The 27,555-nt window shown below is 47.0% G+C and overlaps 1 protein-coding gene across 1 annotated transcript; it reads left to right on the forward strand.

Moving 5' to 3' along the window:
* LOC143837195 (guanylate-binding protein 3-like) lies at positions 1–25,821 on the forward strand. Its single transcript, XM_077336770.1, has 11 exons — positions 1–204; positions 3,494–3,702; positions 4,514–4,641; positions 6,051–6,160; positions 7,027–7,229; positions 18,216–18,458; positions 19,550–19,830; positions 19,994–20,206; positions 21,418–21,520; positions 22,124–22,317; positions 22,872–25,821. The coding sequence occupies exons 2-11, from the start codon at positions 3,513–3,515 to the stop codon at positions 23,082–23,084; spliced, it is 1,878 nt and encodes a 625-aa protein (XP_077192885.1). The 5' UTR covers positions 1–204; positions 3,494–3,512; the 3' UTR covers positions 23,085–25,821.
* Positions 25,822–27,555: the final 1,734 nt, after the last annotated feature.

The raw sequence follows: 27,555 nt of genomic DNA on the forward strand, positions 1-27,555 counted from the left end.
CCTCGTGGAGGAACTCCGTGCCGGGGAGCGGCCGCGACTAACGCCGAGGAATGGAGCGCTCACTTTCGCTTTCTTTCGCTTTCGCTTTGGCGCCCGCTATAAGCAGGCCGAGGGAGGGCGAGCGGGAGAGAGGCGGCCAGGCAGGCGGCGGAGACTGAGGGGCCCCACAGACGCCGCCGCTCCCGTTTCCCCCGCAGGGAGAAGGTAAGACCTCCACGCGTGGCTCCTCGTGCAGCTGCAGAGAAAGGGACCCGATCCCTTTTCCGGAAGAGAGATGCGCTTCAAACCCTTGGGCAGCTCTTTGGACTTCAGAGTCCAAATCCGGTAGCTCCTACCTGGATCGGGACCTGGAGCGAGTTGCGGGGGACTTGCAGAAGAACCCCCAAAAAACAACCAGTCTGTTCTGTGCGTCTGAGCATGTTGTCAAAATGCATTCAGTATTAGTGCATTGTCCACTAAGAGGGGACGCCTTCGCCTTGCAGCCCCCTCGCCGGTCGGCTTGGTTCGTCCAGCCCCCAGATGCGCCCTCGTCCTTTGCTTTCGCCAAGAAGACCTCCCGCTCTCCCGAGGGATCCCTCCTCGCGGGGGAACTCGTTGCCGGGAAACGGCGGCGACTAACGGGAAGGGAAGGGAAGGAGAGGGCGCAGCGCCCGCTTTCGCTTTCGCCCCCGATATAAGCAGGCCGAGGGAGAGCGAGCGGGAGAGAGGCGGCCAGGCAGGCCGCGGAGGTCGAGGTGCCCGACAGCCGCTCCCGTTTCCCTCGCAGGGAGAAGGTAAGACCTCCACGCGTGCTTCCTCGTGCAGCTGCAGAAAAAGGGACCCGATCCCTTTTTCGGAGGAAAGCCGCCCGCTTCGAACGTGTGAGCAGCTCTTTGGGCTCCCAGGCCGGTCGTTCCCACGTGGATCGGGACCTGGGCCAAGTCGGGGGGGGGGGGGGAACCTTCAGCCCCGTCGAGCCTCCTCAAGTTGGAGTACAGGTTGTTCAAATGAAGAACAGCCAAAAAACAAGCAGCCTATTTTGTGTGCATGTTGTTAAAATGCATTCTGTATTGGTGCATTCTGCAATTCCTGCGTCTCGTCCAGGGGGTCTTCTTTCCACCGTTTTAACCTTCACAACAGTCCTGTGAGGTAGGTTATGCCAGAAGGGAATGGGCTAAATCCCAGGGCAACGGTAGAAGGATCATGAGCTCCTCTGCAGTTCCTGGGAAGTGCTGTGGGGAGAAATTAATCCCAAGAAGGGGCTGCCGGTTTTGGGCTCCCCTTGATGCTCTGGGTTAAGATGATGCTGGTCTGGGCTCCCATTTCAAAACTGCTATGCAGGGATTTGAACCCACAGCCCATGGTGCCAGTCCTAACTAGTGACATGAAGAGACACCTTTATCTTATAAATTTTTAAACCTGAATTGGATTAATTAACTTTTGCTTTATTATTATAATGTATTCTGTTGCATGCTTTAATCTAATTTACCCCCCCCCTCGACCCTACTGGGGAACGGCAGGCAGCAACAACTATAATAATACTTGTATATGTCTTATAAATCAATTCTTTCCATTCTGACGATGTGCAATGCTAGGTCAATTAATAGCAAGTCCTCAACTCTGCATGCATACTTCATAGAGCATGGGGAAAACCTTTGCCTTTGGTAGGGGCTCCCCAAAATCACTGGAACTAGGGTGGGGGAGGGATAGAATTACGTCTGTACCCTGTCTGGAGACCTGCCACCAGATGTGCTTCACTGCAGGTCTCCCGTTTCCCGAAGACTGCAGTAACTTTGGTTCTCCCTCTGAGGAATTTTCCTGAGCGGTTGTGGTGGACCTCTGGAATTCTGTTGGTTCATAGGCTTCATCCCATGTCCATGACCTCCAGAAACTGCTGGCTGAGCAAGAGCTTCCCCAGCCAGTTCTCTTTGGATGGAAGTTCCCAGGAGTAGTCAACCTGTGGTCCTCCAGATGTTCATGGACTACAATTCCCATGAGCCCCTGCCAGAAAACGCTGGCAGGGGCTCATGGGACTTGTAGTCCATGAACATCTGGAGGACCACAGGTTGACTACCCCTGCTCTAGGCTGCTCAACCTCCACCGTTCCTGGTTTGACACATCCCCAGGAGCACCCTTATTGGTTTTAGGCTTCGGTTGTCCCAGATCTACCTCCCTTTGGCTTGTTCAAGCTGCAGTGGCACTGCTTGCCAATCCTTACCTTCTGTATCTGGAATAGCCTGTCATCCACCACGTACGCGGTTTCAGGGGGTGCAGATGGCTCAGGCTGGGCTTACTTAGAGAGCGTCCTCCTCTGTCTGACGGCTATCCAGCCTCTGCATAGAAACTTCCAAAGGAGGAGAACCCACCACCCCTTCGCTCCCCCTTTCACGACACTCACACAATCATTTCTTAACACTTTTCAAGAATGCCACTCATTGGTTTGTCTCGCACGGAGTTAATACTGCGGATGAGCAGTATCTTTACTACGGAGCTAAAGGTAAAGGTATCCCTTGTGCAAGCTCCGGGTGCAAGATCTGACCCTTAGGGTGACGCCCTCCAGCGTTTTCATGGCAGACTCAATACGGGGTGGTTGCCAGTGCCTTCCCCAGTCATTGCCGTTTACCCCCCAGCAAGCTGGGTACTCATTTTACAGACCTCGGAAGAATGGAAGGCTGAGTCAACCTGGAGCCGGCTGCTGGGATTGAATTCCTAGCCTCATGGGCAGAGCTTCAGACTGCATTTCTGCTGCCTTACCACTCTGCGCCACAGATCTTCTTCTCAATACTTGTACTTAAAAGCCCACGGCTGGTATATTACTGCTTGCTTCAGCATTTCAGTCTGGAGGCGCTTTGCCCTTTTCTCCTGGACATTTTGTGTTTGGGGGAGCGGAGATGATGCCGAGATTTCCCTGGGGGTTGGTGGACGAATGGATGAATGGGTTAGTGGGTGGATGGATAAATGGACCGATGGATGGGTTGGTGGGTGGTTGAATGGATGGATGGATGGGTTGGTGGACAGACCGATGGATGAGTTGGTAGGTGATCGTATGGTGTTGTATGTGGGTGGATGAATGGTGTAGTGAGCTGCTGTTGACTAGCAGGATCTCCCATTAATCAGTGTGCAAAGAGTGTTCCGTGAAGGCTGAAAGTCCTAATCTGTTCCTAAATGCTAGGATAGAATGCATAAGAATTCCACTTGGTATTTAATTTCCTGGATTTCAAAAGGCGCTTGCTGATTCCTGGTTCGTGACCTTCATGGCTGGTAGCTACTAGCTCTCCTATTCTTCATAGAATCATAGAGTTGAGAGGGACCTCATGGGTCATCTCATCCAACTATGCAGGACACTCATTGATCATTGATGTTTTCTTGAGAAGACTGTGATAAGCTCTTTGTAAAAATGTTCTGCAGTTGCAAAACCGGAGCATCTCCAGGGTTCTACTTTAGAAGACAGGCATGTGAAACGTACCTGCTTAGTAAGGTCTGCTGTTCCTCTTTTCTCCTGCCCCGATGACAGGTCATCCAGGCTGTGAGCTATGGCCTCTGAAATCCATATGCCAAATCCTGTGTGCCTTATCGAGAACAGGGACAGGAAGTTGGTTGTCCATCAAGAAGCCCTTCAGCTGCTCTCGGGAATCCATCAGCCGGTGGTGGTGGTGGCCATTGTGGGGCTGTACCGAACGGGCAAGTCCTACCTCATGAACAAGCTAGCTGGCAAGAACTCAGGTGAGAGAAAGAGGGACGTCAGTTCATTCAACTCAGGGCTGCATCAGGGGAGGATGGGAGATAATTCAACGGTGAAATCCCTCAGATCAGCAGAATAGGCAGGCCTGTGGCCCTTGAAATCGGACTCTGCGTTCAGGACTCTTTTCCCTTAATTAGTACCAAGCGGGCAAGCCTGGGGAGGGGGTAGATTTAAACCCAGATTCCTGAGGTGTGTCTTGCATGATATACAATTCCAAGGTTGCAAGCTCTAATCCACTAAAGCAGGGTTCTTCAACGAAGGTTCCATAAAGCCCTCGGATGGTTGGCTGAATGAGTGGGAGTTAAATAATTCTGTGTGTCTATTTGTGTATTTATGTATATACCTTTAACAAATTTAAATGTTTATTACGTGATATGACCATATATGGTAATGTCAACTCCCAAAATGGCCAATGCTGGGCCTGGAGGGGGTGGGGAGGGGCCCTGGGTGGGCGTGTCCTCTGCTTTACAACCGTCTTCTGCATGATTGGGCCACTTCTGGTGTTTCAGGGGTTTCTCAATGGTACAAAAGTTGAGAAAGGCTACACTAAATTATCACTTGGGGTACTGACTCTACTCAGTATGTAATTCGGTCCTTCTGTATCTTTTTTAAAGCCCACAAAATATAAAACAATCTTTTTTGTGCCTTAAGCAGATCCATAGCAAATATATAACTACATCCCCTTCCAAGAGGAAGAAACACCTTTGGGATTTCACTGGAGGAGAGGCTACCTTGGCGAAATCATTTTCACCTGTTTCTTTGCCTGTAAAATGTCAATATTTTCATGCACAGGTTTCCCTCTGGGCTCCACGGTGCAAGCCAACACCAAGGGAATCTGGATGTGGTGTGTTCCCTACCCTGGCAGACCGGACCAGACCCTGGTGCTTCTGGATACAGAGGGACTTGGTGATGTGGAAAAGGTGATTTGGACATCTCTGGATGGACGGGATGCTGCACCTGTTGAACTTTTGTCGATGCAGGATGCTGCACCTGTTGAACATACCTTGAGGTGTTTCAACAGGAGGCCTGTGGGCACCTTAAAGGACACAAAAGAACACATACGCTTTTGTGATTCAGAGCTCAATTCGAAGCAGAGAAGGGACTGCAGAGAACTGAGTCATGAGTCAGTTAAAAAGGAAGTTAGGGTGATGTGTAGGAACCACCACTGCCAGGCACATTCTCAAACACTGCTTCAAAATGCATGTAAGGTGACAAAAACTCCACATAGCTGTGGGTAAAACAGAGGCTGTGCAAGGAACCGGAAGGCACTGAACGCTGGCATGAGTGTGGCTGTTGCGTAACCTTCTTTTGTGACCTTCAAGGGTTGAATCATGGTGAGCTTTGGGAGGCTTTAGAAGAACAAGAGTTGGTTTTCTTAGCCCACTTTTCATCGCCTGAAGGAGTCTCAAAGTGACTTCCAGTTGCCTTCCTCTCCCCACAACAGACACCCTGTGAGGTAGGTGGGCCCGAGGGAGCTCTGTCAGGATGGCTCTGTGAGTTCTATAGAGTTCTGTAGAAGACCGTGACTGGCCCAAGGGCACCCAGCTGGTTGCATGTGGAGGAGCGGGGAATCAAACCCAGCTTGCCAGGTTAGAAGCCGCTGCTCTTAGCCACTACACCACGTTGTCTCCCTTTAAAAGTAGAATTCATAGTTACAGGCTATTTTCTTTACAGTTGCATAACCAGTGGTGGTTTCCCAGCTTTATTGTTTATTTAGATTTTTATACCTATGTCTCTGGGCAGTTTACATAAAACATCATGAGGTAATGACATGGAACATCACAACAACATCACAACAAATATATCAATCATAACATTCCTCCCTAGCCACAGGACCTCCATCTTTGCAGGGATTACTTTGGTTGAGCCATTTTGTCACCACTTCCAGGCAGCTGGCTAATGCTTCTGGGGGAGATTCAGGGCGGTCATTCATCAGGAGGAAGAGCTGGGTGTCATGTGCATATTGATGTCAACCCAGTCCAAACCTCCGCACCAGCTGAGCAAGAGGGCACATGAAGATATTAAATAGGATACGAGAGAGGACTCCTCCTTCTGTGACTCCAAATGGGAGCTGGTGATGGCAGGATACTTTCTCCTATTGCTACCCTCTGTCCGCAACCCTGGAGGAAGGAGATCAGCCATTTGAGGGCTGTCCCCCAAACCGTGGTGTTGGCAAGGTGATGAGCTAAGAGCTCATGCTCGACTGTGTCAAATGCTGCCTAAAGGTTGGCTAAATTGGATATCTAAACCCACGCTTAACAAATGCCTGGTACATTGGGAGGTAGGAACTGAGTCTGAACTCCACCGTTCTCTGCTCTCCCATTCGCAGGGTGATTCACGGAATGACTCCTGGATCTTTGCTCTGGCCGTCCTCCTCAGCAGTACTCTGGTCTACAACAGCATCGGCACCATCGACCAGCACGCCATGGACCAGCTGCAGTATCCTCCTGAATCCACAGCCACAAGCAGATCTCCTTATAGTTTTGCTTCCGGGGGGCCTCTTGCATTTGAAGTAGGCCACCTGGGCCTGTTCCGCACACATAGGATAATGCACTTTCAATGTGCTTTGGCAGCTGGATTTTCCTGTGCGGAACAGATATACAGGCGAGCCATATTAGGTGGCAGAGTGCATATTTGCACACGTTTACTCTTGTGGCGCAGAGTGGTAAGGCAGCCGCCTGAAAGCTTTGCCCATGAGGTTGGGAGTTCAATCCCAGCAGCCAGCTCAAGGTTGACTCAGCCTTCCATCCTTCCGAGGTCGGTAAAATGAGTACCCAGCTTGCTGGGGGGTAAACGGTAATGACTGGGGAAGGCACTGGCAAACCACCCCGTATTGAGTCTTCCATGAAAACGCTAGAGGGCATCACCCAAAGGGTCAGACATGACTCGGTGCTTGCACAGGGGATACCTTTTTTATATACATTTCAAGATCTAAATATTCAAGATTCTTTATGGGTGGCTTCCAGGAGAATCAACTTCCCCTGGTCAAGGTTGGTTAACTGATGATTAGAAAACCATGACGCAGTGGAAGGTCAGGCTCTGATCTAGTTAACGGGGTAAAAGAGAGAATTTGATCATGGGCAGCTCCTCTCAGCCCTCCCAAAATACACATCTATCAAAAGCAGTATCACCTTTATGTCTGGACAGGCAGTTACATGCAGCTGTGGAGAGAAGGCCAAGGACAGGTCTTGCCCAGTAACGAAAGCTAATTATGAGGTAGAAGTGGGGCCACATTTCCAAGAGGTGGGTCTCCCCCCTGTAACGAAAACCAGGTTATTTGGTATCTTCCTGAGCCAGGTCAACAGTTACGTGACGGAACTGACAGAGCGCATCAAATCCAAATCGTCACCTACTGAGAATTCGGGGGCACTGGAAGATTCTGCTGAGTACGTCCGCTTCTTCCCAACGTTCATCTGGGCAGTGAGAGATTTCTCTCTGCAGCTGGAATTGAACGGGCAGCCCTGCACGGACGACGAATACCTGGAAAATGCCTTGAAGTTGAAGAAAGGTACTTATTAAGCCTGCAGGTTTGGTAGACACAGAGGCAGCAGTTCGAAAACCTTCAGCTCTTTATTAACTCCAACTCCAAGAACACCAAAAGGGAACATAGGCACAACACGAACTTGCATACAGTTTTGCTAACACATCAAAGAACCTGATTTGTCCTCATCTCAGGCTACCAATTGGCCCGTGAGTCCTTAGAACAAGTGTCAGTAATTGGTTCACTTACGATTCTTCATCTGCATCCTGTTAGCACAATGGAGCCCACATACATAATAGTGCTGTGATGGTTTTCTTGTTTTATCGTTGTTCACAACCACGAGACGGCAGATCCATGAGTGGCGGCGTGCAAATTTTTATAATAATAACTAGTAAATAAGCCCGCTGCCCCCAAAATGCAGCGGGCGCTAGCGGGCCTGGGGAGTTCGGCGGCATGGCTCTCTGGGGCCAGGGGCGGACCGAAGGGTGGGTGTGGGACGATCAGCGAGGCGGGGAGAGTGGTGGCCGGGGGCCCATGAGGTGCAGCCTACCTGGATCTCTGGAGTGGGGCCTGCAGCATGGAGGCTGTGAGTGGAGGCGGGCGGCATGGAGGGCAGGAGGCAGGTGCTGGCGGGAGGCTTGATTGTGCGGCGGGGCCAGCGGCGCGACGGGCGGCGATGTAAAGAGGCGCTCCGGGGTTGCTTCGGGCTGGGAGGTGGCTGGGGCGGGACTGTAGCCGCGGCTCCTGGGAGAAGAGCGCCTGGGCGCTTTTGGCGCTGGTCTTGGAGATCGAGCCGAGGCATCCTCCATTGGGCGGTGGTGGCTGGGCGGGCTCGACTCAGGCGCCTCCGGGCTCGACTAAAGCGGCGGGTAGGGAGTCCCCGGCAGCCGCGCTCCACGCGATTGCCGGGGGTTCCCTCGGGCGGCGGCTGGACGCGGCGAGAGGCGCTTCGCTGCAGTCGACTGAGTGGGCGAGAGGCACTTCGACTGGCGGGGGCTCCCTCAGGGGGTGGCCTGACGCGGCGAGAGGCGCTTTGCGCCTCTCACCGCATCAGGCCGGGAGCAACTGCGAGCCGCGCATAGCGCGGCTCGCAGTTCCTGGGGCTGGGAATCGGAGGGACCAATCGGCAGGCGCTTCGCGCCTGCCGATTGGTCCCTCCGATTGTCTGTCATGAGGACGGGTCCAATCTGGACCCTTCCTCATCCCGGACTCATCCCGCCCCAGGACCCCTTACTGTTTTATTTAGTCCGTGGCGCCCGCGGCGCCACGGGCGGTGTTAAGATAATGACCACACAAGTATGGCAAAGCTAAATATAGCATCTGTGAATTGCAACCTTGGCCAACTCTGGCCTCCCAGTTGCTTAACCCAGCAGGCTTTTTTGGGAGGTGGGGGCCTGCAGTGCATAACACCATGACATCCCTTCCAGTCACATAACAGGAAATGATGTCACGTATCGCCAGGATGTTGCAGCAGTCTCCTCAAAATGTAGGTTTGGGGTGGGTTGTTAGAGCATTGCAGGGAAGCATCATGTCATTTCTGGTTATGTGATATGAAGTGATGTTGCCCCAGTTAATTTTCTCTCTATAGTTCCTGCTGCTGTTGTACAAGGCAGTGTGGGTAGAAGGCCTTCTGCTAGAGCGGGAAACCTGTCCCTCTTATAACTCAGAGACGAGGGCTATAGGGCTATATAATATAGGTCAGTAGCACAGAACGTGTGTTGTTCATGAATTTAAACTATTCTTCTACCAATTTTCTACAGCAAAATATAAAAATATAAATATAAATAAATAAATTTTCTGGCTGACAGCAGAGCCTCAGTTTATGACTGAAAACTCATGCCCAGTGACTGTAAGAAAATCCAGTCACAGTGAAAGCAGTACAACCTACCAAAGCCAACCATGGGGCAGCGGAATTACATATTGAGAGGAAATAGAGAGGAAATAGGAAGGAACCCCAAAACTACAGACCAATAAGCTTCCTCAGCACCATAAGTAAGCTGTATGCTAGGCACCTATGCTAGAAATATAGAGACTGGCTAGAAGAAGAGAACATCCTAGCAGAGGAACAAGGAGGCTTTAGAGAAGGATATTCCACACTGGATCATTGTATGCTGGTAGATCACCTAATAGCTAAATACTCCTCAAAGAAATCAACCTCCCTTTATATCTCATTTATTGATTTTAAATCTGCATTTGACTCCATTCCAAGAGATCTGTTATGGGCCAAATTAGGCAGGACCTCCATAGACAGGAGGCTACTTGTGCTTATTTAAAAACTACATGAAAATACTGCCATAAGAGTTAAATGTAGCCCTCAAGGACATCTCACAGATTTAATCAAGACAACAAAGGGAGTTAAACAGGGATGCATACTGGCCCCCCTCCTATTTAATTACTTTATTAATGACATTGGCAGCTACCTCAAAAACCCAAATTTCCATCCTCCAAAAATCAGTGGAAAACACATTTCATTTTTGCTTTATGCCGATGATCTAGCCTTATTCTCTAGGACTCCCATAGGAATGAGAAGAGCTTTGAGTGCCTTAAACTTGTACTGCCAAGCAAACTACCTTGAAGTGAACCATAATAAAACTCAGGTGATGGTTTGTGGAAAGAGGCCAAAATCTCACATTTGGAGAATAAATGGGACCCTGATAGAGCAAGTAAAACAATACAAATATCTGGGAGTCATAATTCAGGCCACACAAACTAGAACTGCACGTATAAATTATATCTCATCAAACGCGCAGAAAAGCTCAAGTGCAATTCAGAAATTTTTTTGGCAAAAAGGTGGAAGATGCATACAAGCGGCCATCAACATCTTTAAGGCTAAAGCTCTTGCACAACTAACCTATGGGGCCCCAATAAGCATCTCTGGTAATCTATCTAACCTAGAGAAGGTCCAGTCTAAATTTCTGGGAACTATTCTCCAATTGCCAAATAACATCTCCAATATCGCAATTAGGATAGAGACTGGAATGGTTAATGTTCAGACTAGGCTCTGGATGGCAACCCTTATGTTCTGGCTTAAACTGGTATTTCGGCAGAGAGGTCTTATCAGCCTCCTACTGACAGATTCATTTGTCGCACCCTGGTTAAAAGCACTACCAGAGAAGCTGTGCTCCTATGGTCTGTCCTATCAATTTATTCTGGGCCTGGGACATGACAAAGCGAAAGAATTAATAAGGAACAGAGTAATAGATGTAGAAAGACAGCATGATATCAATAAGATATTGGACCCACTTTTTGGGAAAGACCTTCTTAATAAGGCTGTCTTAATGCCATATTTAACTGATCTTCTAAATTCTGAACAAAGAAGATCTTTTACTCTTCTCCGCTATAATGCCCTACCTTCCGCTTTTCTGGAAGGAAAGTTCAAGGGGCTACCGATAGAAGCACGTAAGTGTGTCTGCGGCGAAGGTCAAATAGAGACAGCTGAACATGTCCTATTTGAGTGCAGGCTCTATCGTCACCTCCGTACAAATTCACTGGCCCTATTGCTCGCAGAATGCCCCAGAGGTTTGAGGAAACAGCGTCTTAGGCTACTACTTTCAGACACAAATAAAGATCTAACAAAAATTATTGCTAGATTTGCTTGGGTAGCTATAAAAATAAGGCAGAGCTGGACCAACCCTGTTCCCTAGTGCTTTTATACTGGATCCATATACAATTGTTCTTATTTCTTAGTTTTCACCCATTTATAACTGATTTTATATCTGTAATTTTATGTTTTTTACTGGCTGGTCTATGACCATAAATAAAATTGATTGATTGATATTGTTGTTGTTAGGTGCAAAGTCGTGTCCAACCCATCGCGACCCCATGGACAATGATCCTCCAGGCTTTCCTGTCCTCTACCATTCCCCGGAGTCCATTTAAGTTCTCACCTACTGCTTCAGTGGCTCCATCCAGCCACCTCATTCTCTGTTGTCCCCTTCTTCTTTTGCCCTCGATCGCTCCCAGCATTAGGCTCTTCTCCAGGGAGTCCTTCCTTCTCATGAGGTGGCCAAAGTATTGGAGTTTCATCTTCAGGATCTGGTCTTCTAAGGAGCAGTCAGGGCTGATCTCTTCTAGAACTGACCAGTTTGTTCGCCTTGCAGTCCAAGGGACTCGCAAGAGTCTTCTCCAGCACCAGAGTTCAAAAGCCTCAGTTCTTTGACGCTCAGCCTTCCTTATGGTCCAACTTTCACAGCCATACATTGCAACTGGGAAGACCATAGCCTTGACTAAACGCACTTTTGTTGGCAGGATGATGTTTCTGCTTTTAAGGATGCTGTTTAGGTTTGCCATAGCTTTCCTCCACAGGAGCAAGCGTCTTTTAATTTCTTTGCTGCAGTCCCCATCTGCAGTGATCTTGGAGCTCAGGAAAATAAAATCTGTCACTACTTCCATTTCTTCCCCATCTATTTGCCAGGAATTGAGAGGGCCGGATGCCATGATCTTAGTTTTCTTGATGTTGAGTTTCAAGCCAACTTTTGTACTCTCCTCCTTCACCCGCATCAACAGGCTCTTTAGTTCCTCTTAACTTTCTGCCATTAGAGTGGTATCATCTGCATATCTGAGGTTGTTGATATTTCTCCCTGCAATCTTGATCCCAATTTGTGATTCATCTAACCCCACCTTTCTCATGATGTGCTCCACATACAAGTTAAATAGACAAGGCAACAGTATACAGCCTTGCCGAACTCCTTTCTCAATTTTCAACCAATCAGCCCAGTTCTCACTGTTGCTTCTTTTTTTTTTAAGTTTGACAATAATGTAAGTTTAATAATTACCATAATTAATTCATTGAACAATTTTCTACAGAACAACTGTTAGAAGTTTTTTTCCTAGTGATAAAAGATATGTTAATCCTATTGTATTTATATATACTATCACAGTTGTCACAGCTTTAATGAAATTTTGAGAAAATGAGGCATTTAGGATTGGATTTTGTAGTAAAAATGAATAGAAAGCATAGTTATTGCTGTACAAAATTTGTGGAAAATGATAGGTCCTAAATTATTGGGATGCTTCCTAGAACCAAAGAAAAAATTTTTTTAAGGCTACTGGTTTACAGTGGACTACTAAGCACGTCTACTTATCTGGGCCTACTCCCAGGATGGTGTTAAGATTGTGTTGTTATTGTAGCATAAAAATTGTTACCAGATGCATGCTGGTGGTATACTTGTGAATATAGAATGGAAAGTTTGTGAATAGTGGAATTAAAACACTGTGAAATGCAAGAAGTGTACTAACCATGGAGTCACAATGGGTCGGACACGACTTCGTACCTAACAACAACAACAACAACAACAACAACAATATAACGCATGCATAGTAACTATTCACAATAGATGTAAACTGGTATTAATAATTGTCCTAGTCATGCTAATTGTGGCTAGTAAGGAATGGATTATCTTTATTTAAGTCATGGTTCATAGTATTAAAAATTGCTGACCTGTTTCAGTAAAAGAAGGATAGTCAGAGTGTTTTAGAGAGCTGCCATATTTGTAACAGAGTTTTTCAAATCTTTTGATGGCCTTGAACTGCCACCTAGGGATTGTTCAGTTTTCCACAATAGAAATGCTTTAATAATACAGTATTTGCTGGTGTATAAGACTACTTTTCCCCCCTGAAAAACATGCCTCCAAGTGGAGGGGTCGTCCTATACGCCGGGTGCATTTCATTTTTTTTTATATACAAGTTTTTTTTATTTTCATAAAGATAGAAATATAGAATGCAATACGAGTTATTAATACAAAGAACTGTAAAATATAAAATATAATCATCATTTGAAAATGTACGACCCCACATTAACTACACAATGATATAAACTTTTGCCCAGAACTGAGTCTAAGAGCCATCCACATTTCCACTACATAAAAAAGGCCTATTTAGATATAAGTTGTTAATAATCAACCTACTTGAGAGATCGTAGACCTCACATTAACTGCTTGATACAATCTAAGAGCTATCCTGACAGATATTTCTAGGTTTAAGTTAGATGCTTAACATTAAACATTTCTTGTAAAACAATATGAGTTTTGGCCCTGTATACTCTAATGAAAGGAAAAGAAAATAGGGCTTTACCTTAAAGATGTACAAAAAAAAATTACAAGAGGATTTCATAGCTTCTCCTTATCCTTAATACAGATATATCTACAAAACAATTTATACTTGACCCATTCTAAGAGCCATCCTGACAGGTATATTTTCAGATTTAAGTTGAGAGCTTAAAATTAAACATTTTCTACAGATCAGTGTGAGCTTTGGCCCTATAACAATACACTAATAAAGAAAAAAGAAAAAATAAGGGGGGTAAACCCCGTTTTATATTTCCAACACTAACGATTATATTACCTATATGCCTACAAAAGAAAAGAAACAAGAAAGAAACACTGTTATTAATACAAAGAATAGTAAGTTTCCAGGTTTAGATTAAATGCTTAATATTAAACATAGAACAATATGAGCTTTCGGTCTTCTTAAGGGGGTCTCATCTCGAGGCTTGCTACATCTTGTTGTTCCCGTAGACTTATATTCTGTCCCATTGGCCTTTGGTGTGGAAAGTGCAGTTGTACTCTTTCCCGCAGAATATGCATCGATAAATCTTGAGGCCGTTGCACCTCCTGGACTCCAGTATCAATACAATTTTTTTCCCAAAGAGCTCCTTTAAATCGGTTACTTTCACTACAGATCCATATATCTTTTGATTGTTTTTTGTACACTGTTGCTTTGAGATGGCTGTATGTCTTTTTAAAAAGGGTGTCCTTATCTGGGCTGCAGAACTCCGACATCGCCTTTTCCGTCTCCAAAATTTCAGATTTCTCTTCTACTGTTGGTTTTCCACCTTGCTTAGAGCTGTCATCAGCCGCTGTTATTGATCCATCTTTCGTGTTGGAGACTTCTTCCTTGCCATCTTGGATCTCCTGGAAGATATTTTTAACCAATCCTTCTGTAAATGCTTTGAAATCTTGGGTTTGTTTCTCTATTAGATGAGCCAATCTTTTTAACAACAACAGCCGGCCTCAAACAATTTTACAAGTGGCCAGTAGAGGTCCTCTGTTTTATCCTCTAACGTTCCGGCACAGGCATGTGATGAATTGAAATCAGTAAGGCAGATATTCTCGTGCTGGAACAGAGTTCTCATGAGATCTTTCCATTCACAGCTCTTATCTCTTATCTCCGAAAACTAAAACAATTGCAGTAAGAGCTTTTGTCAATTAATTTGAGTTGATTTGAGTCCTTCTTCTGCTTAGTTAGGAGAATTAGCTTGCCTCATAACAAGGTGGCTTCGGGCAGAGCAGAATAAAAGGAGGGGGGAAACAAAGGGCTTTGATGCAGGAAGAGAGACGGAGAAAAAAAAACGAGAGATACTTGCAGTAACTGATGTTTTGGAACTCAGCCGATGTCCTCCCCTCAGTTCACAACGTTCATTTGCTGTAAATCGTCGTGTAGGGTTGAAGCAGGTACTTTAAGATTAAAGAGAGAAAAGAAAGTCCGAGATAGAAAAGGGCAGTTGTCCTCTGGACCTGTAACGCTGACAGCCTATAATCCAGGGAGATATACTCCCTAAAGGATTGGAGACGGCCCCAGGAACTTCCTGGGTAGAAAGGTGAGGTGGGGTTTGCGCACCCCTCCTCTTTTCTGCCAATTGCTTGCATGATTGACCCCTGTCAGGCTTCAGAGATAGCAGAGCAGATGCCCTGCAACCCTCTCAGGACGACATCTTAGCCGGAAGTCCTCACTGTTGCTTCTTGACCTGCATATAGATTTCGCAAGAGACAGATAAGATGCTCTGGTATTACCATCACTTTAAGAACTTGCCACAATTTGTTGTGCTCCACACAATCAAAGGCTTTAGGATAGTCAATGAAGCAGAAGTAGATGTTTTTCTGGAACTCGCTAGCTTTCTCCATGATCCAGCATATGTTGGCAATTTGATCTCTAGTTCCTCTGCCTCTTCGAAATCCTGCCTGTACTTCTGGAAGTTCACAGTCCACATATTGCTGGAGCCTAGCTTATAGGATTTTGAGCATAACTTTGCTAGCATGAGAAATCAGTGCAATGGTGCGGTAGCATTGGTCTTCTTTGGGATTGGAATGTAAACAAACCTTTTCCAATCCTGTGGCCATTGCTGAGTTTTCCAAATTTGCTGGCATATTAAGTGTAGCACTTTCACTTTTAAGATTTTGAATAGTTCAACTGGAATGCTATCACCACCACTAGCTTTATTGTTGCTCAGACTTCCTAAGGCCCATTTGACTTCACATTCCAGGATGTCTGGCTCCGGGTCAGTGACTACCCCATCGTGGTTATCAGGGATGTTAATCTCGCTCTTGTATAGTTCCTCTGTATAATTTTGCCATAATTTCTTCTGCTTCTGTGAGGTCCCTACCATTTTGGTCCTTTATCACAGTGGTCCCCAACCTTTTTATCACCGGGGACCACTCAACACTTGACAATTTTACTGAGGCCCACTGTCCTAACGCTCTCTGACTCTGGTCGCTATGGTAATATTTAAACACCCCTTCAAAATAAGATACAGACACGCCACAACAATGAACATAAGGAACATTTTATTTTCATGGAAATTTTAACTCATGACAATGACAAATCAATGGGAACCCTGAGCTTGTTTCTCTGCAACGAGATAGTCCCATGTGCCCCTGCCGGATCGTGGATGAAGTAAAGGGCCGGGGGGGTGGGGGAAGGCATCCTTCACAGCCCACCTCCAGTTAGTTGACGGACCACATGTGGTCCACGGCCCACAGGTTGGGGATCGCTACTTTATCATACCCATCTTTGTATGAAATGTTCTCTTCATATCTCCAATTTTCTTGAAAAGATCTCTGGTCCTCCCCATTCTATGGTTTTCTTCTGTTTGTACTGTTCATTTAAGAAGGCATTCTTATCTCTTCTAGCTATTCTCTGGAATTCAGCGTTCAGTTGGGTGTATCTTTTTCTTTCTCCTTTGCTTTTCACTTCCCTTCTCTCCTCAGCTATTTGTAAAGCTTCCTCAGACAGCCATTTTGCTTTCTTGCATTTCTTTTTCTTTGGGATGGGTTTAGTTGCTACCTCTTGTACAATGTTGTGAACCTCTGTCCATAGTTCTTCAGGCACTCGGTCTATCAGATTTGTTTCCTTGAATCTATTTGTCACCTCAACTGTATATTTGTCAGGGATATGATTTAGTTCATACCTGAGTGGCCTAGTGCTTTTCCCTACTTTCTTCAATTTAAGCCTACATTTTGCAACAAGAAGCTGATGATCTGAACCACAATCAGCTCCTGGTCTTGTTTTTACTGACTGTATAGAACTTCTCCATCTTTGGCTGCAGAGCACATAGTCAAACTAATTTCTGTGTTGTCCGCCTGGTGATGTCCATGTGTAGAGTCCCATGTACCTGAGGGACAAACTGGCTGACTGCCCCCCATAGAGCTCGGTGCTCCACCAATTCTTACTGGGTGGTGGTCCCTGGCCCCCGAGACGAATGCTTCAACCAGGACCAGTGCCTTTTTGATCCTGACCCAAACCTGCTGAGATGATCTCCCGGAACACCTCCCTGACCCTTCAGGAGCTTTCACAGTTCTGAAGGGCCTGCAAAATGTAGCTCTTCCTCCAGGCATTTGGTTGGGGCCAGTGATTTACAGAACAATATCAACTTGGCCTCCTGCTACAAAAACCCAAAAGAGCCCTCCCCCTGGAATAAAGGAATAACGGGTATTAAATGTAACATCTGCAAGCAAGCTTATATTAGCACTCCCAGAATCCTATGCACTTTATAATTTTAATTGTCTTAACTTTAAATGATTAATATTTAATGTAATTTATAAGCTGCAATCTGCCGCAAGCTGGTATCCAGGAGGGGGTGGTTATATAAATCCAAACATGAATGAATACATAAAATCATCTTTATTGGGATATATGGTTAATATAGCAGAGTTTGGCTGAGTCATAGAAGTATAGTACTGAGTGCAGTAAATACAGTAAAATATATTGTTTAAAATAAAACTTGTTGGCATTCAGGTTGCAGTCGAAGGAAGAGAAGTGTGGGGGCCTGCAGGAGAGGCCTGGAAAGGCATGGGTCTTCATGGAAGTCCATGGAGAGAGAGTGAGAGGACAAAGGAGGAGTGAGAGGAAGAGGAGCTATCGAGATCCCAGGTTAAGACAGAGAGGTGTCCCATTCAAGGAGATAACACCTATATGCCCCCCACACACACACACACATACACACCTACACTGTCCAGGTGTGCTGCGTTGCACAGTTCAACAAATCATGGATGATGGATTTCAGCTGAAGCTATTGAATGGCCAGCTGTTCACTTCAGAGGCAAAGACTGCATCTGATCTCCTCAGGGATGTTGAGGAACAAGGTGCTTATGTACACCGGTGCTTTGTTCTGCATCGGCTGCAGTCTGAGAGTCTCAAAAACAAGCTTGTTTCCTGGGGTAATTGTCCTGCTTTCCGGCTTTCTCCCTGCATTGCTCTAAACTTCCTTTGGTGGGAGGGTCTGCTTTGAAATATTTCTGCTGCTCTCAACGGAGAGGGCAAAAGTTGAGCTATGACATCATCTTGTTCCTGCCTTTTATCTGTGTGTTCTGACATCCTGTCTGAAAGGAGCTTAGTTTCATGTATATGTGTGAAGAAAGGGATTTTTTGGTCTCTAATCACTCCATGTTCTGACTTCAGCCTTAGTAAGGGGGCTTGTACTGGCTTAGGGTGATGGGTACAGTCTCAAAATGGCTGCCATAAGGGGTGAACCAGGGACAAAAGTTCCCCAAGGTAGGGCAGACTATAAATCCCGTAAATAAAATGGCTGCCACAGGAGGTGGAAACAACCACAAAATATCAGGGAGTGAGGTCTGGCCTAACATTTCAAAATTTCAGGCAGAAGCTGTTTAACAGGATGCATTTAACAGTGGAAATGCTATTACCAGTTTGCCAAAAACCAGTCCCAATATCTTTGCACTGCTAGATGCCTTTCCAGATTCTTCCATCTCCAGATGTCAATCTCTGTCTTACTCCTAGGCCATTCCCGTGAGGATCAGGTGTTCAACCTGCCCCGCGAATGCATCCGACTTTTCTTCCCCACCCGAAAATGTTTCATCTTTGACCGCCCCACCAATCGAAAGAACCTCCACCGGCTGGAGGAGATGGAGGAGAGTGAGCTGGAAGCTGAATTTGTGGAGCAAGCGATCCAGTTCTGCCGCCACGTCTATAAGACATCCAAGCCAAAGACCATCCCAGGAGGGCACGTTGTCAATGGGCGATGTAAGTCCTTGTAGCTCAGTAGTTCTCTGTCCAGCACTGATGGTGGCTCAGGGACAATAGAAAAAGCTTGCAATCCTTTTGGTCACAAGATCCACCCACAAGATGAATCCTCCTACAGCAAGGCACTTGCAAGACTTATTTATTGTATTTATATACTGCCCACCCTTGAGGCTCAGGGCGGTTTTTGTAAAACTTAGAGGAACCGGGAACGTGTATTTCTATCTCTACATCTTTCTGTCTCCTATTCTGTCCCACTCCTTCTCCAAATACGGGTTATATGTTTCCTAGATCCCACCAGAACCCAGTTCTTCATGAATGACCCGGAGGTCACCTGCTTGTCCCCCAAATATCGAGGCCTACTCTGCTTTCTTTTCCTAGGGAGGTTTTATACTACCTGCCTCATCCAGTGAACAACTATCTACAGGGCCTGTAAGGCGGAGGTCTTCTGCCAGGCTTTTGGTTGGGGCCAAAGTTAGCATTTCTCTGCCTACCTAAAACTTAGTGGAACAGGAAACATGTATTCCTATACATATTTTCGTCTCTCCAATTCTGTCCCACCCCCTCTCCAAATACGAATTATGTGTTTCTTAGATCCCACCACAATCCAGTTCTTCATGAAATGACCCAAAGAGCACCTGGTTGTCCCCCAAGTATCAAGGCCTACTTTCTTTTCCTAGGGTGGTTTTATACTACCTGTCCGGACCTGCGAACTACTATCCACAGGGCCTGTAAGACGGAGCTCTTCTGCCAGGCTTTTGGTTAGGGCCATGTCTCCACCCACTCATTGGTCCATCTATTTCACATTAACCACTCCCAAATCTTCTTGAATTTCTGGGAAGATTCAATAGTCATAATACACAATCATTGCTGGTTTTAGCCTGTTATTGTTTATTTATTATTACTTGTTATTGTTTATTTAAATTTAAATTAATTTTATTATATTGCTATAGTGCATTTTATATCTGTGTATACCACTCTGAGCCAGCTTGCTGGGAGGGAGGCCTAAAATATAATAAACACAAACATAAAGCAGCTAAATTTACCCTATATGGGTGGTGCCAGAACCATCTCTTTTGTTCTCTTCTTCTCAGTGCTCGCAAACTTGGTGGAAACCTATGTGGGCACGATCCGCAGTGGGGGCGTACCTTGCATGGAGAACGCAGTGCTAGCTCTGGCTCAAATGGAGAATTCAGCTGCTGTGCTCGAAGCCACTGGCCGCTACGTGGAGCTGATGGATCAGAAGTTGAAGCTGCCAACGGAGACTCTGCAGGAGCTCTTGGGGATCCATGCAAAATGTGAGGACGAGGCCCTTCAAGTCTTTATGGCCCGTGCCTTCAAGGATGACCAGCAGCAGTTCCAGGCTGAGCTGATGGTAAGATGTCTCTTGAGCTTTCACCTCCAGCTAAGAAAGCTTTCTGAGCAAAGCGACCTCTTGCAGTTTCTACTGTGCCGGACAAACACAACACGCATACAGTTTGTTCTCCTGACCTCAAAACACACATAGTCATTTCTAAATTGTTTCCCCCCTCTGCCAGCGAGCTCTAGCTCAGAAGAAGGAGGCGTACTGCTGTCAGAACGAACTGGAATCCTCCAAACGCTGCAAGGCTCTGTTGAAGCGGCTCTCTAAGGAACTGGAGAACAGGATCAACAATGCCATCTACTCCCGCCCTGGTGGCTATCAGGATTATTGCAATGATCTGAAGACTGTTAGAGAGAGATACCACCAGGAATCAGGGAAAGGGGTCATGGTGAGGATTTATTTTTGCTTTGAGTGCTTTGGGTTTCTATTAAACTTTGGTAGGCCCACACATGAAAGGGGTCACACCTGGGATTTTATTCTTGGCAGAGCCTTTGAGTGAAGATTTGGTTTCATGGATCATCATGGATTTGATCTGTGAGGTTAAACATTTCCAAGTATCTACCTTAGAATGCTGACCTCAGATTCTGGCTTTTAGTTGCTATGCTGTGTTTTTTTTTATATGCCCCATCAATTAACATCTTCCAAGTAGGTGCAATAGCAGTCTTTAAAAAGGTAAAGGTAAAGGTATCCCCTGTGCAAGCACCAAGTCATGTCTGACCCTTGGGGTGACGCCCTCTAGCGTTTTCATGGCAGACTCAATACGGGGTGGTTTGCCAGTGCCTTCCCCAGTCATGACCGTTTACCCCCCAGCAAGCTGGGTACTCATTTTACCGACCTCGGAAGGATGGAAGGCTGAGTCAACCTTGAGCCAGCTGCTGGGATCGAACTCCCAGCCTCATGGGCAAAGCTTTCAGGCGGCTGCCTTACCACTCTGCGCCACAAGAGGCTCTATAGCAGTCTTTACGTAAACACATTTTTGACTTGTTGATTCCCTCAGCTTAACAGGAAGCTCCTGTTTGTTAAATGTTTTGGGGTGGCCACCCTAAATTAAAATGACAGAAAAGGTGCTGAGGTTTAAAATAAGATCAGAGCCATGTTGCCAACATTAGTATATCTCAGGCCTGGCCAAACTGAGGCTTGCCAGGTATCCATGGACTACAATTACCATGGGTCCCTGCGAGCATGAAGAGCCTCAGTTTGGCCACCCCTGGTGAGGAAAATGTTTTGTTCTTCCCCAGAACCACTGTTCTGATCTAATTTGCAGGCCTTTGTGGCTTCTTAATTTGAAACATCCAGAGTTCTGGTGCTTCTGAAGTGGTCATTGTGAGCTCACTGCCCTTACATGACTTGTACTTGGACGGAAAAATCGCATATCCCACGAGCCCCTTTGATTGTGAAACCAGCAATTATCTGTTTAGCCCGAATCTTTATTTATTATTTAATATTCATATTTAGTAACCCCCGCTCCTGGACTCAACCCGCTCATAGCTGTTTACAAAAAGTATTAATCCCGCCCTCCGCATAAAACAATACAAGTCCAAGACAACCCAAGATGGCAGCAGAATCTCAATCTTGACCGTTGTTTCTTCCACTACTCAGGCAGAGGCTGAAGTGGAGCAATTCTTCAAGGACCAGGAGGCTGTGGGTAGAGCCATCCTTCAAAGCGATGAAGCCCTCACAGAGAAAGAGAAGGAAGCAGAAGGTAGGGGCCTGGCACAGTTGTGTGCAGATGGGCTGGATCCTGCTGACACTGCATCAGAGATGTTGCTTTTAGGGTGGGGAGGGCTGGAGCTCTTCTCTCTCTTTGGTGGTGGTGATGGTGGTGGTGGGGAGACCTCACCATTTGAAAAAAAGTGTCCTGGGGAAATTTTTATTTTCTGATTTTTTCTGGGCCTTCTCAGCTCTAAGACCGTTTACGCACTGGGAACTTCACTGCCCCAGCTTCTGTGCAGGAGCAGAAATCTGGGACGGATGAGGTGCACCAGGCCGAATGCTCCCCCATGTGTTTGCAGGAAGAGTGGGGGAACCTGCCACGACTAAAACTCCAGCCTGCAGCCTGGCATGAAACCTCCAGTGCATAAACAGTCTAAGAGGCACAGATCTTTACCACACTTCTACAGAACTCAGATACTGAATGAGAGAAGGCTTTTGCTGTAGAGGAGAGGGATTGAGTGAAGGATATCCAACTACAAGGTGGCCTTTGGTGCAAGACACATTAAACTTCTGACCCAGATGCATGTTAAAGGGACTCAGCTGCTATATGATACATTCTAAGGATGAATTCGGCTTTTTCTTTCTGGTCCAGATGCCAGGGCGAGGGCAGAGGCGGCAGAGCGGGAGAAGGAGATCCAGAGGAAGCAGCAGGCTGAGCTGGAGCAGAAGTTGGAGGATCAGAAGCGAAGTCACGAGGCAAGCATTCAGCATTTGAAGGAGAAGTTGGAGAAGGACAGGAAGAAGCTGCTGGAAGAGCAGAACAAGATGCTGGAGAGTAAACTCCGGGTAAGCGTCACAGCAAACCAATTTGGGTTTGTTCCCATTGCAAAGGGCTTCGGGTAGATTGCCTCTATAGCACGAGTGGCCAAACAGTGGCTGTCCAGATATCCATGGACTACATTTCCCATGAGCCCCTGCCAGTGCAGGTAGGGGCTCATAGGAAGTTGTGGTCCATGAACATCTGGAGAGCCACCGGTTGGTGGCTGTATAACATCGTATCCCCGCTGACCTGGGGTGGCTGGTGTCACTCCCAGTTCATCTTCATGGCTCCTTTGGGTGCCAGAAGGGATCCCTTACAGATGCAGTGGAGGGAGCACTCCAAAATCTAGAAGTTTCTTCAGGAAAGCTTGGAAACCCTTTTCCATGTCTGACCAGCAGACATGCAATCCCACCTGCGCCTGATCCGAAAACCACTTGATGAACAGCAGTTATAGGAAATGGCCAAGCTGTCAACTCCGCGAATTTCCCAAGGATGAATTGGCAAGCCTGTTTGCTCTGGAGTGAGAAAAATCTCATTCTTTTACTTGTGAGCTTTTTAACCGCAATACTCTCCTTCATAGGAGGAAAAGGCTCTGCTGGAGGCCGGATTCCTGAAGCACGCTGCTCAGCTAAAGGAGGAGATTCACCAGCTGAGAAAAGAAAACGAAGACATCAGGAAACCATCTTGGCTCTCCAGGGTGCTAGAAGTCGCTTCAGTGACGCTTCCATTGGTGCTTCCTGGGCTGATTGGCAAAGCTGTAGGGGGGGTTACCAGACTTATCAAGCATTTGTAAACACGTGGGAGGAGGGGCTGATCCTCAGTAGCCTGGGCCATGTGTGCAGTGCCTGCTGCTTTGTTTTAGAACAGGGATGGTCAACCTGCGGCCCTCCAGATGTCCATGGACTACAATTCCCATGAGCCTCATGGGAATTGTAGTCCATGGACATCTGGAGGACCACAGGTTGACTACCCCTGCCCTAGAGCATACGCAATAGGCAGGTGCAACCAACTGTGGTTTGGTACTCCTGCGCTGTCCCATCTTAATCTCTTTGTTGCATCCCTTAATTGGTCATGTGTGCAGTTAAGGCAAGCAAAACCAGGGTTGAGAAACCTTCTCCCAGCCTGGGCTGCTAATTCCGTTGTAGACCTTCACACTGCTGGTCTAATAGACATCAGGTCAACTTCTTCCTGGTAGTAATGGAAATGCTTAAGACCCTTAAACAGAATGGATGCTTCATGCTTAGTTGAAGAGAATGTAGAACTTGCACCTGGCTGTTGTTTCCAAGAAGCAGTGAAGTTTTGATTGTAGCCAGCTCTTCTGTAATTACAATTACTATGGTGCTAAATTGCCATGGCCAAGACAAAGCTACCCCTCTAGGCAGACTAGATTTTGCCTTGCAGTTTGTTCAAGCTTTGCTTGGCTTAGTTGCTTTTTAAAAACACTTTTCAGTATTCACAGATTATTATTAATTCAGTGTTATTGGTTATGGCAGCCTTTCTCAGCTTCTTCACTGTTGAGAAACCCCTGAGACATTCTTTGCACTTTGAGAAACCTCAGAAATGGCCCAATTGCGCATAATATGGTTGGGAAGCATAGCTGTGTCCCTGCCCACCCGTCCCCTCCCCACCCCCTCCAGGGCCATCATTGGACTTTTTGGGAGGGGTGTGGGTTGACGTGACCATAAATGGTTATATCACTCCATAAATGTTTAACAAATTTTAAAAATCCATTAAAAATGAATCAACTCCCGCTTTTTCAGAAAACCCAGGGCCATCAAGAAAGGCCAGGCTTTCATGAAACCTGGGTTATGGGGTTGATGCTCCTGATTACATTCCTGTAAGTGAAGCACAGTTATCTGAAGTCCAAGGCTGTTGTATTTCCAGCATCTTGCGTTTGGTTCAGGATCTGGTATTGCATCTTGTATTCCTGGGCAAGTTGGCTGAGAGGGCCTCCGTGGACCAGCTCCTAGCATTCCTGGAGGAAACTTTGGCCCTAGGTCCATACCAGTCCGGCTTCCGTCCTGGCCACGGGTTGGAGACCATGCTGGTCACCCTGACAGATGATCTCCGACACCACCTGGACCAAGGAGGGTCAGCCATCCTTGTGTTATTAAGTCTGCCAGCCGCATTTGATGTGGTCAACCATGAGCTTTTGGTTCACTGCCTCGCTGACACTGGGATTGGAGGGACGGCCTTTAAGTGGCTAACCTCTTTCCTAGAGAACAGGTCACAGAGGGTTGCCAGTTATCTGATTCCTTTGCACTCCCTTGTGGGGCGCCACAGAGAGCAATGCTCTCCCCCACTTTATTTAACATCTATATGTGACCTCTGGCACAGTTGGTTAGGAGCTGTGGCCTTGGGTGTCATCAGTATGAGGATGATACCCAGCTCTAGCTCTTGATGGACGGCCAGCCAGATCCCCCCAAGAAACATTCACCAGTTGTTTGGAAGCAGTGGCTGGATGGATCAGGAAGAAACTCAACCCCTCCAAGAAGGATGTCCTTTGTCTGGGTCGAAAGGGGCAGGGGCAAGGAGTGCGCCTTCCATGCCTGGATCGGTTACAATAGTCATCGATGCCTCAAGCCAGGAGTTTGGGAGTGATCCTGGATGCCTTGCTTTCTATGGAGGCCCAGGTCACCAGGTAGTCCAGACGCCGTTTTTCCATCTGCACCAAGCACGGCTACTAGCGCCCTACCTGCCCCCGGAACAGCTGGCCACTGTGATCCATGCAACAGTCACTTCTAGGTTAGACTTCTGTAAATCGCTCTATGCAGGCCTACCCTTGTCTCTGATCCGGAAGTTACAGTTGGCTCAGAACGTGGCTGCGTGGGACCTCACTAGATCATCTTGGGGGGACCATGTTCAGCCTCTGCTGAAGCAGCTACTCTGGCTACCGATCTGCTTCCGGATCAGGTTCATGGTTTTGGTCTTAACCTTTAAGACTATACATGGCTTGGGTCCTGCATACTTGAGAGACCGCTTACCTCCTTATGCACCCTGCAGAGCTGTCCACTCTGCGGGTATGATTTTGCTGATGACCCCAGGACTCCGGGAAGCACCCCTGGCCTCAACAAGGGCCAGGGCCTTTTAGGTCCTGGCCCCTACCTGGTGGAATGAGCTCCCTGAAGAGCTGCAGGCCTGTCAGAGCTCTCTGGGTTCTGCAGGGCCTGCAAAACTGAGCTCTTCCGACAGGCATTTGTCTGACACCAGGAGGTGGTCCGGGGGAATAAGATCGGGCTTCCCTCTCCCCTTAAAGTCGGGGCTATACTGGCCTGACTTGACAGGTCCCTAATGACATCATCCCAATTTCCACCAGCCGTCTTTGCTCCACCCACCGGGCTCGTGTGGGATATGAATTTAAATTATGTATCGCCTTGGATTGGTTTGAGCTTTAGAATGCTTTTTAACAGTATTTTAATGGGCTTTTCTTACTGTTATTTTATGGATTGTATATCGAAATTGTAAGCCGCTGTGAGCCAGCCTTGGGAGCGGCAGTCATACAAACCCAATAATAAATGAATTAATAAATATCTCTGACAAGGCTGTTTCCAGATTTGGAGGCGCAAGGCCCCCTTCCTCCCATTTCCACGCCGTCCTTTGTCTGCACACCCGCATGCTCTTTCCTCCCCCCACCTGCCTGACTTCCTCCTGCTTGCAAGGCTTCCCGCTATCTATGCCCAGTTGTCTGCACCCCCGGCCATTGTCACCAGGAGGTCCACCGCTGTGCAACACCCCCCTCCCCCTCCATAGCCTTCCTTCATGACTTGGGCAGTGGGGAGCATGGATACAGACCAGCGGCAGAGGAGGTGCATATGGGGAGGACAGCAGCAGTGGGTCCCACCAAAGTTGTGGGCTCTGGCAACTGCCCCTTCTCAGGGTATGCTGATGCTGGTCCTGTCCTTACGTTTGTCCCATGGAGAGTGGCTGGGACTCCTCTTAGAAATAGCCAACAAATTTGGACTTCCGAGCAAAGAGCCTTCATTCGCTGCTCTGCAAGCCCTGTAATACTTGGCCAGTTCTCACATGGCCAGCTGCTAGTTTAGATTAAGAAGAAAGGGTTGGTTTTGATATCCCGCTTTGCACTGCCTGGAGGAGTCTCTAGGTGGCTTACAATCACATTTTCCAATCTTGCACCATTTCTTTTAGCTGAATCACACTGTGGCCAGTGTCCGTTTTGATCACCGTGTTGTCAGCCTGGTTTCCTTTTCCCACTGACCGATCCTAGCATAATTGCTCCCTCCACTGAGTTGGATATGACCAAAGAAAGTGAGCCGGAGTTTCCTGATTTTTGCCTTCCAGTGAGGCGTTATGCATTCTAGTATTTCCTTGTTTGTGACTTTTCCTGTCCATGGAACCCACGGAAGCCTTCTCCAGCACCAGAGTTCAAACAAATCAACTCTCCTCCTCTGCAAATTCTTCATGGTCCAGTTTTCGCAGCCATCAGTGGCTATATTGGAAATACGAGCGATCGAACTACGTTTAGTAATTAGGCTGATGTCCTGGCTTTCCCATGCTCGACTCAAGCTTATCATTGCTGAGCGATCCAGAGCAATTCGACATTTATTTATTTTCCATATTGCAGCCACCACCCTGATCCATTTGTGATCCAAGAAAACGAATGAAACTGTCACAATCATGGCTTCACAAGCTTTTGCCATGATTTGTATTCGTTTTTAAAATCTGCTTTTGTTTAAGCCAAGGTGTGGTCACACTCCACTCATTATATTTACTTAAGAGGAAGGAGTGGCAAAGTGCATAAACAATTTCAAAGTCCAAAGGCACAGAATGGTCAAACCATGTGCAGCATATAGGTTGCAGGTGGCATTTCCTCCATGAGCTTCCATGCTCCCATTCTTTACATATATGGCCTATAAGTCAATTCTTTCTTTCCATTCTGACGATGTGCAGTGCTAGGTCAATTAAATAGCAAGTCCTCAACTCTGCATACATCCTGCATAGAGCATGGGGGAAACCTTTGTTCCTGGTGGGGCTCCCCAAAATCACTGGGACTAGGAGGGGAGGGGGGGTTAGGAGCACACACCAGAATTACGTCTACCCATTCTGGAGACCTGCCACCGGATGTGCTTCATAGCAGGTCGCCTGTTTCCCGAAAATTGCGGCAACTTTGGTTTCTCCTCTGAGGAATTGTCCAGAGTGGTGGTGGTGGTGGTCTCCATGGCTGGGGCCCAGTGGGCTTGGCCAGGTGACCTCTGACATTCTCTTAGTTCTTAGGCTTCATCCCATGCCCATGTCCTCCATAAATC

Source organism: Paroedura picta, chromosome 5, assembly GCF_049243985.1.
Source record: "Paroedura picta isolate Pp20150507F chromosome 5, Ppicta_v3.0, whole genome shotgun sequence".
NCBI classification, from domain to species: domain Eukaryota; kingdom Metazoa; phylum Chordata; class Lepidosauria; order Squamata; family Gekkonidae; genus Paroedura; species Paroedura picta.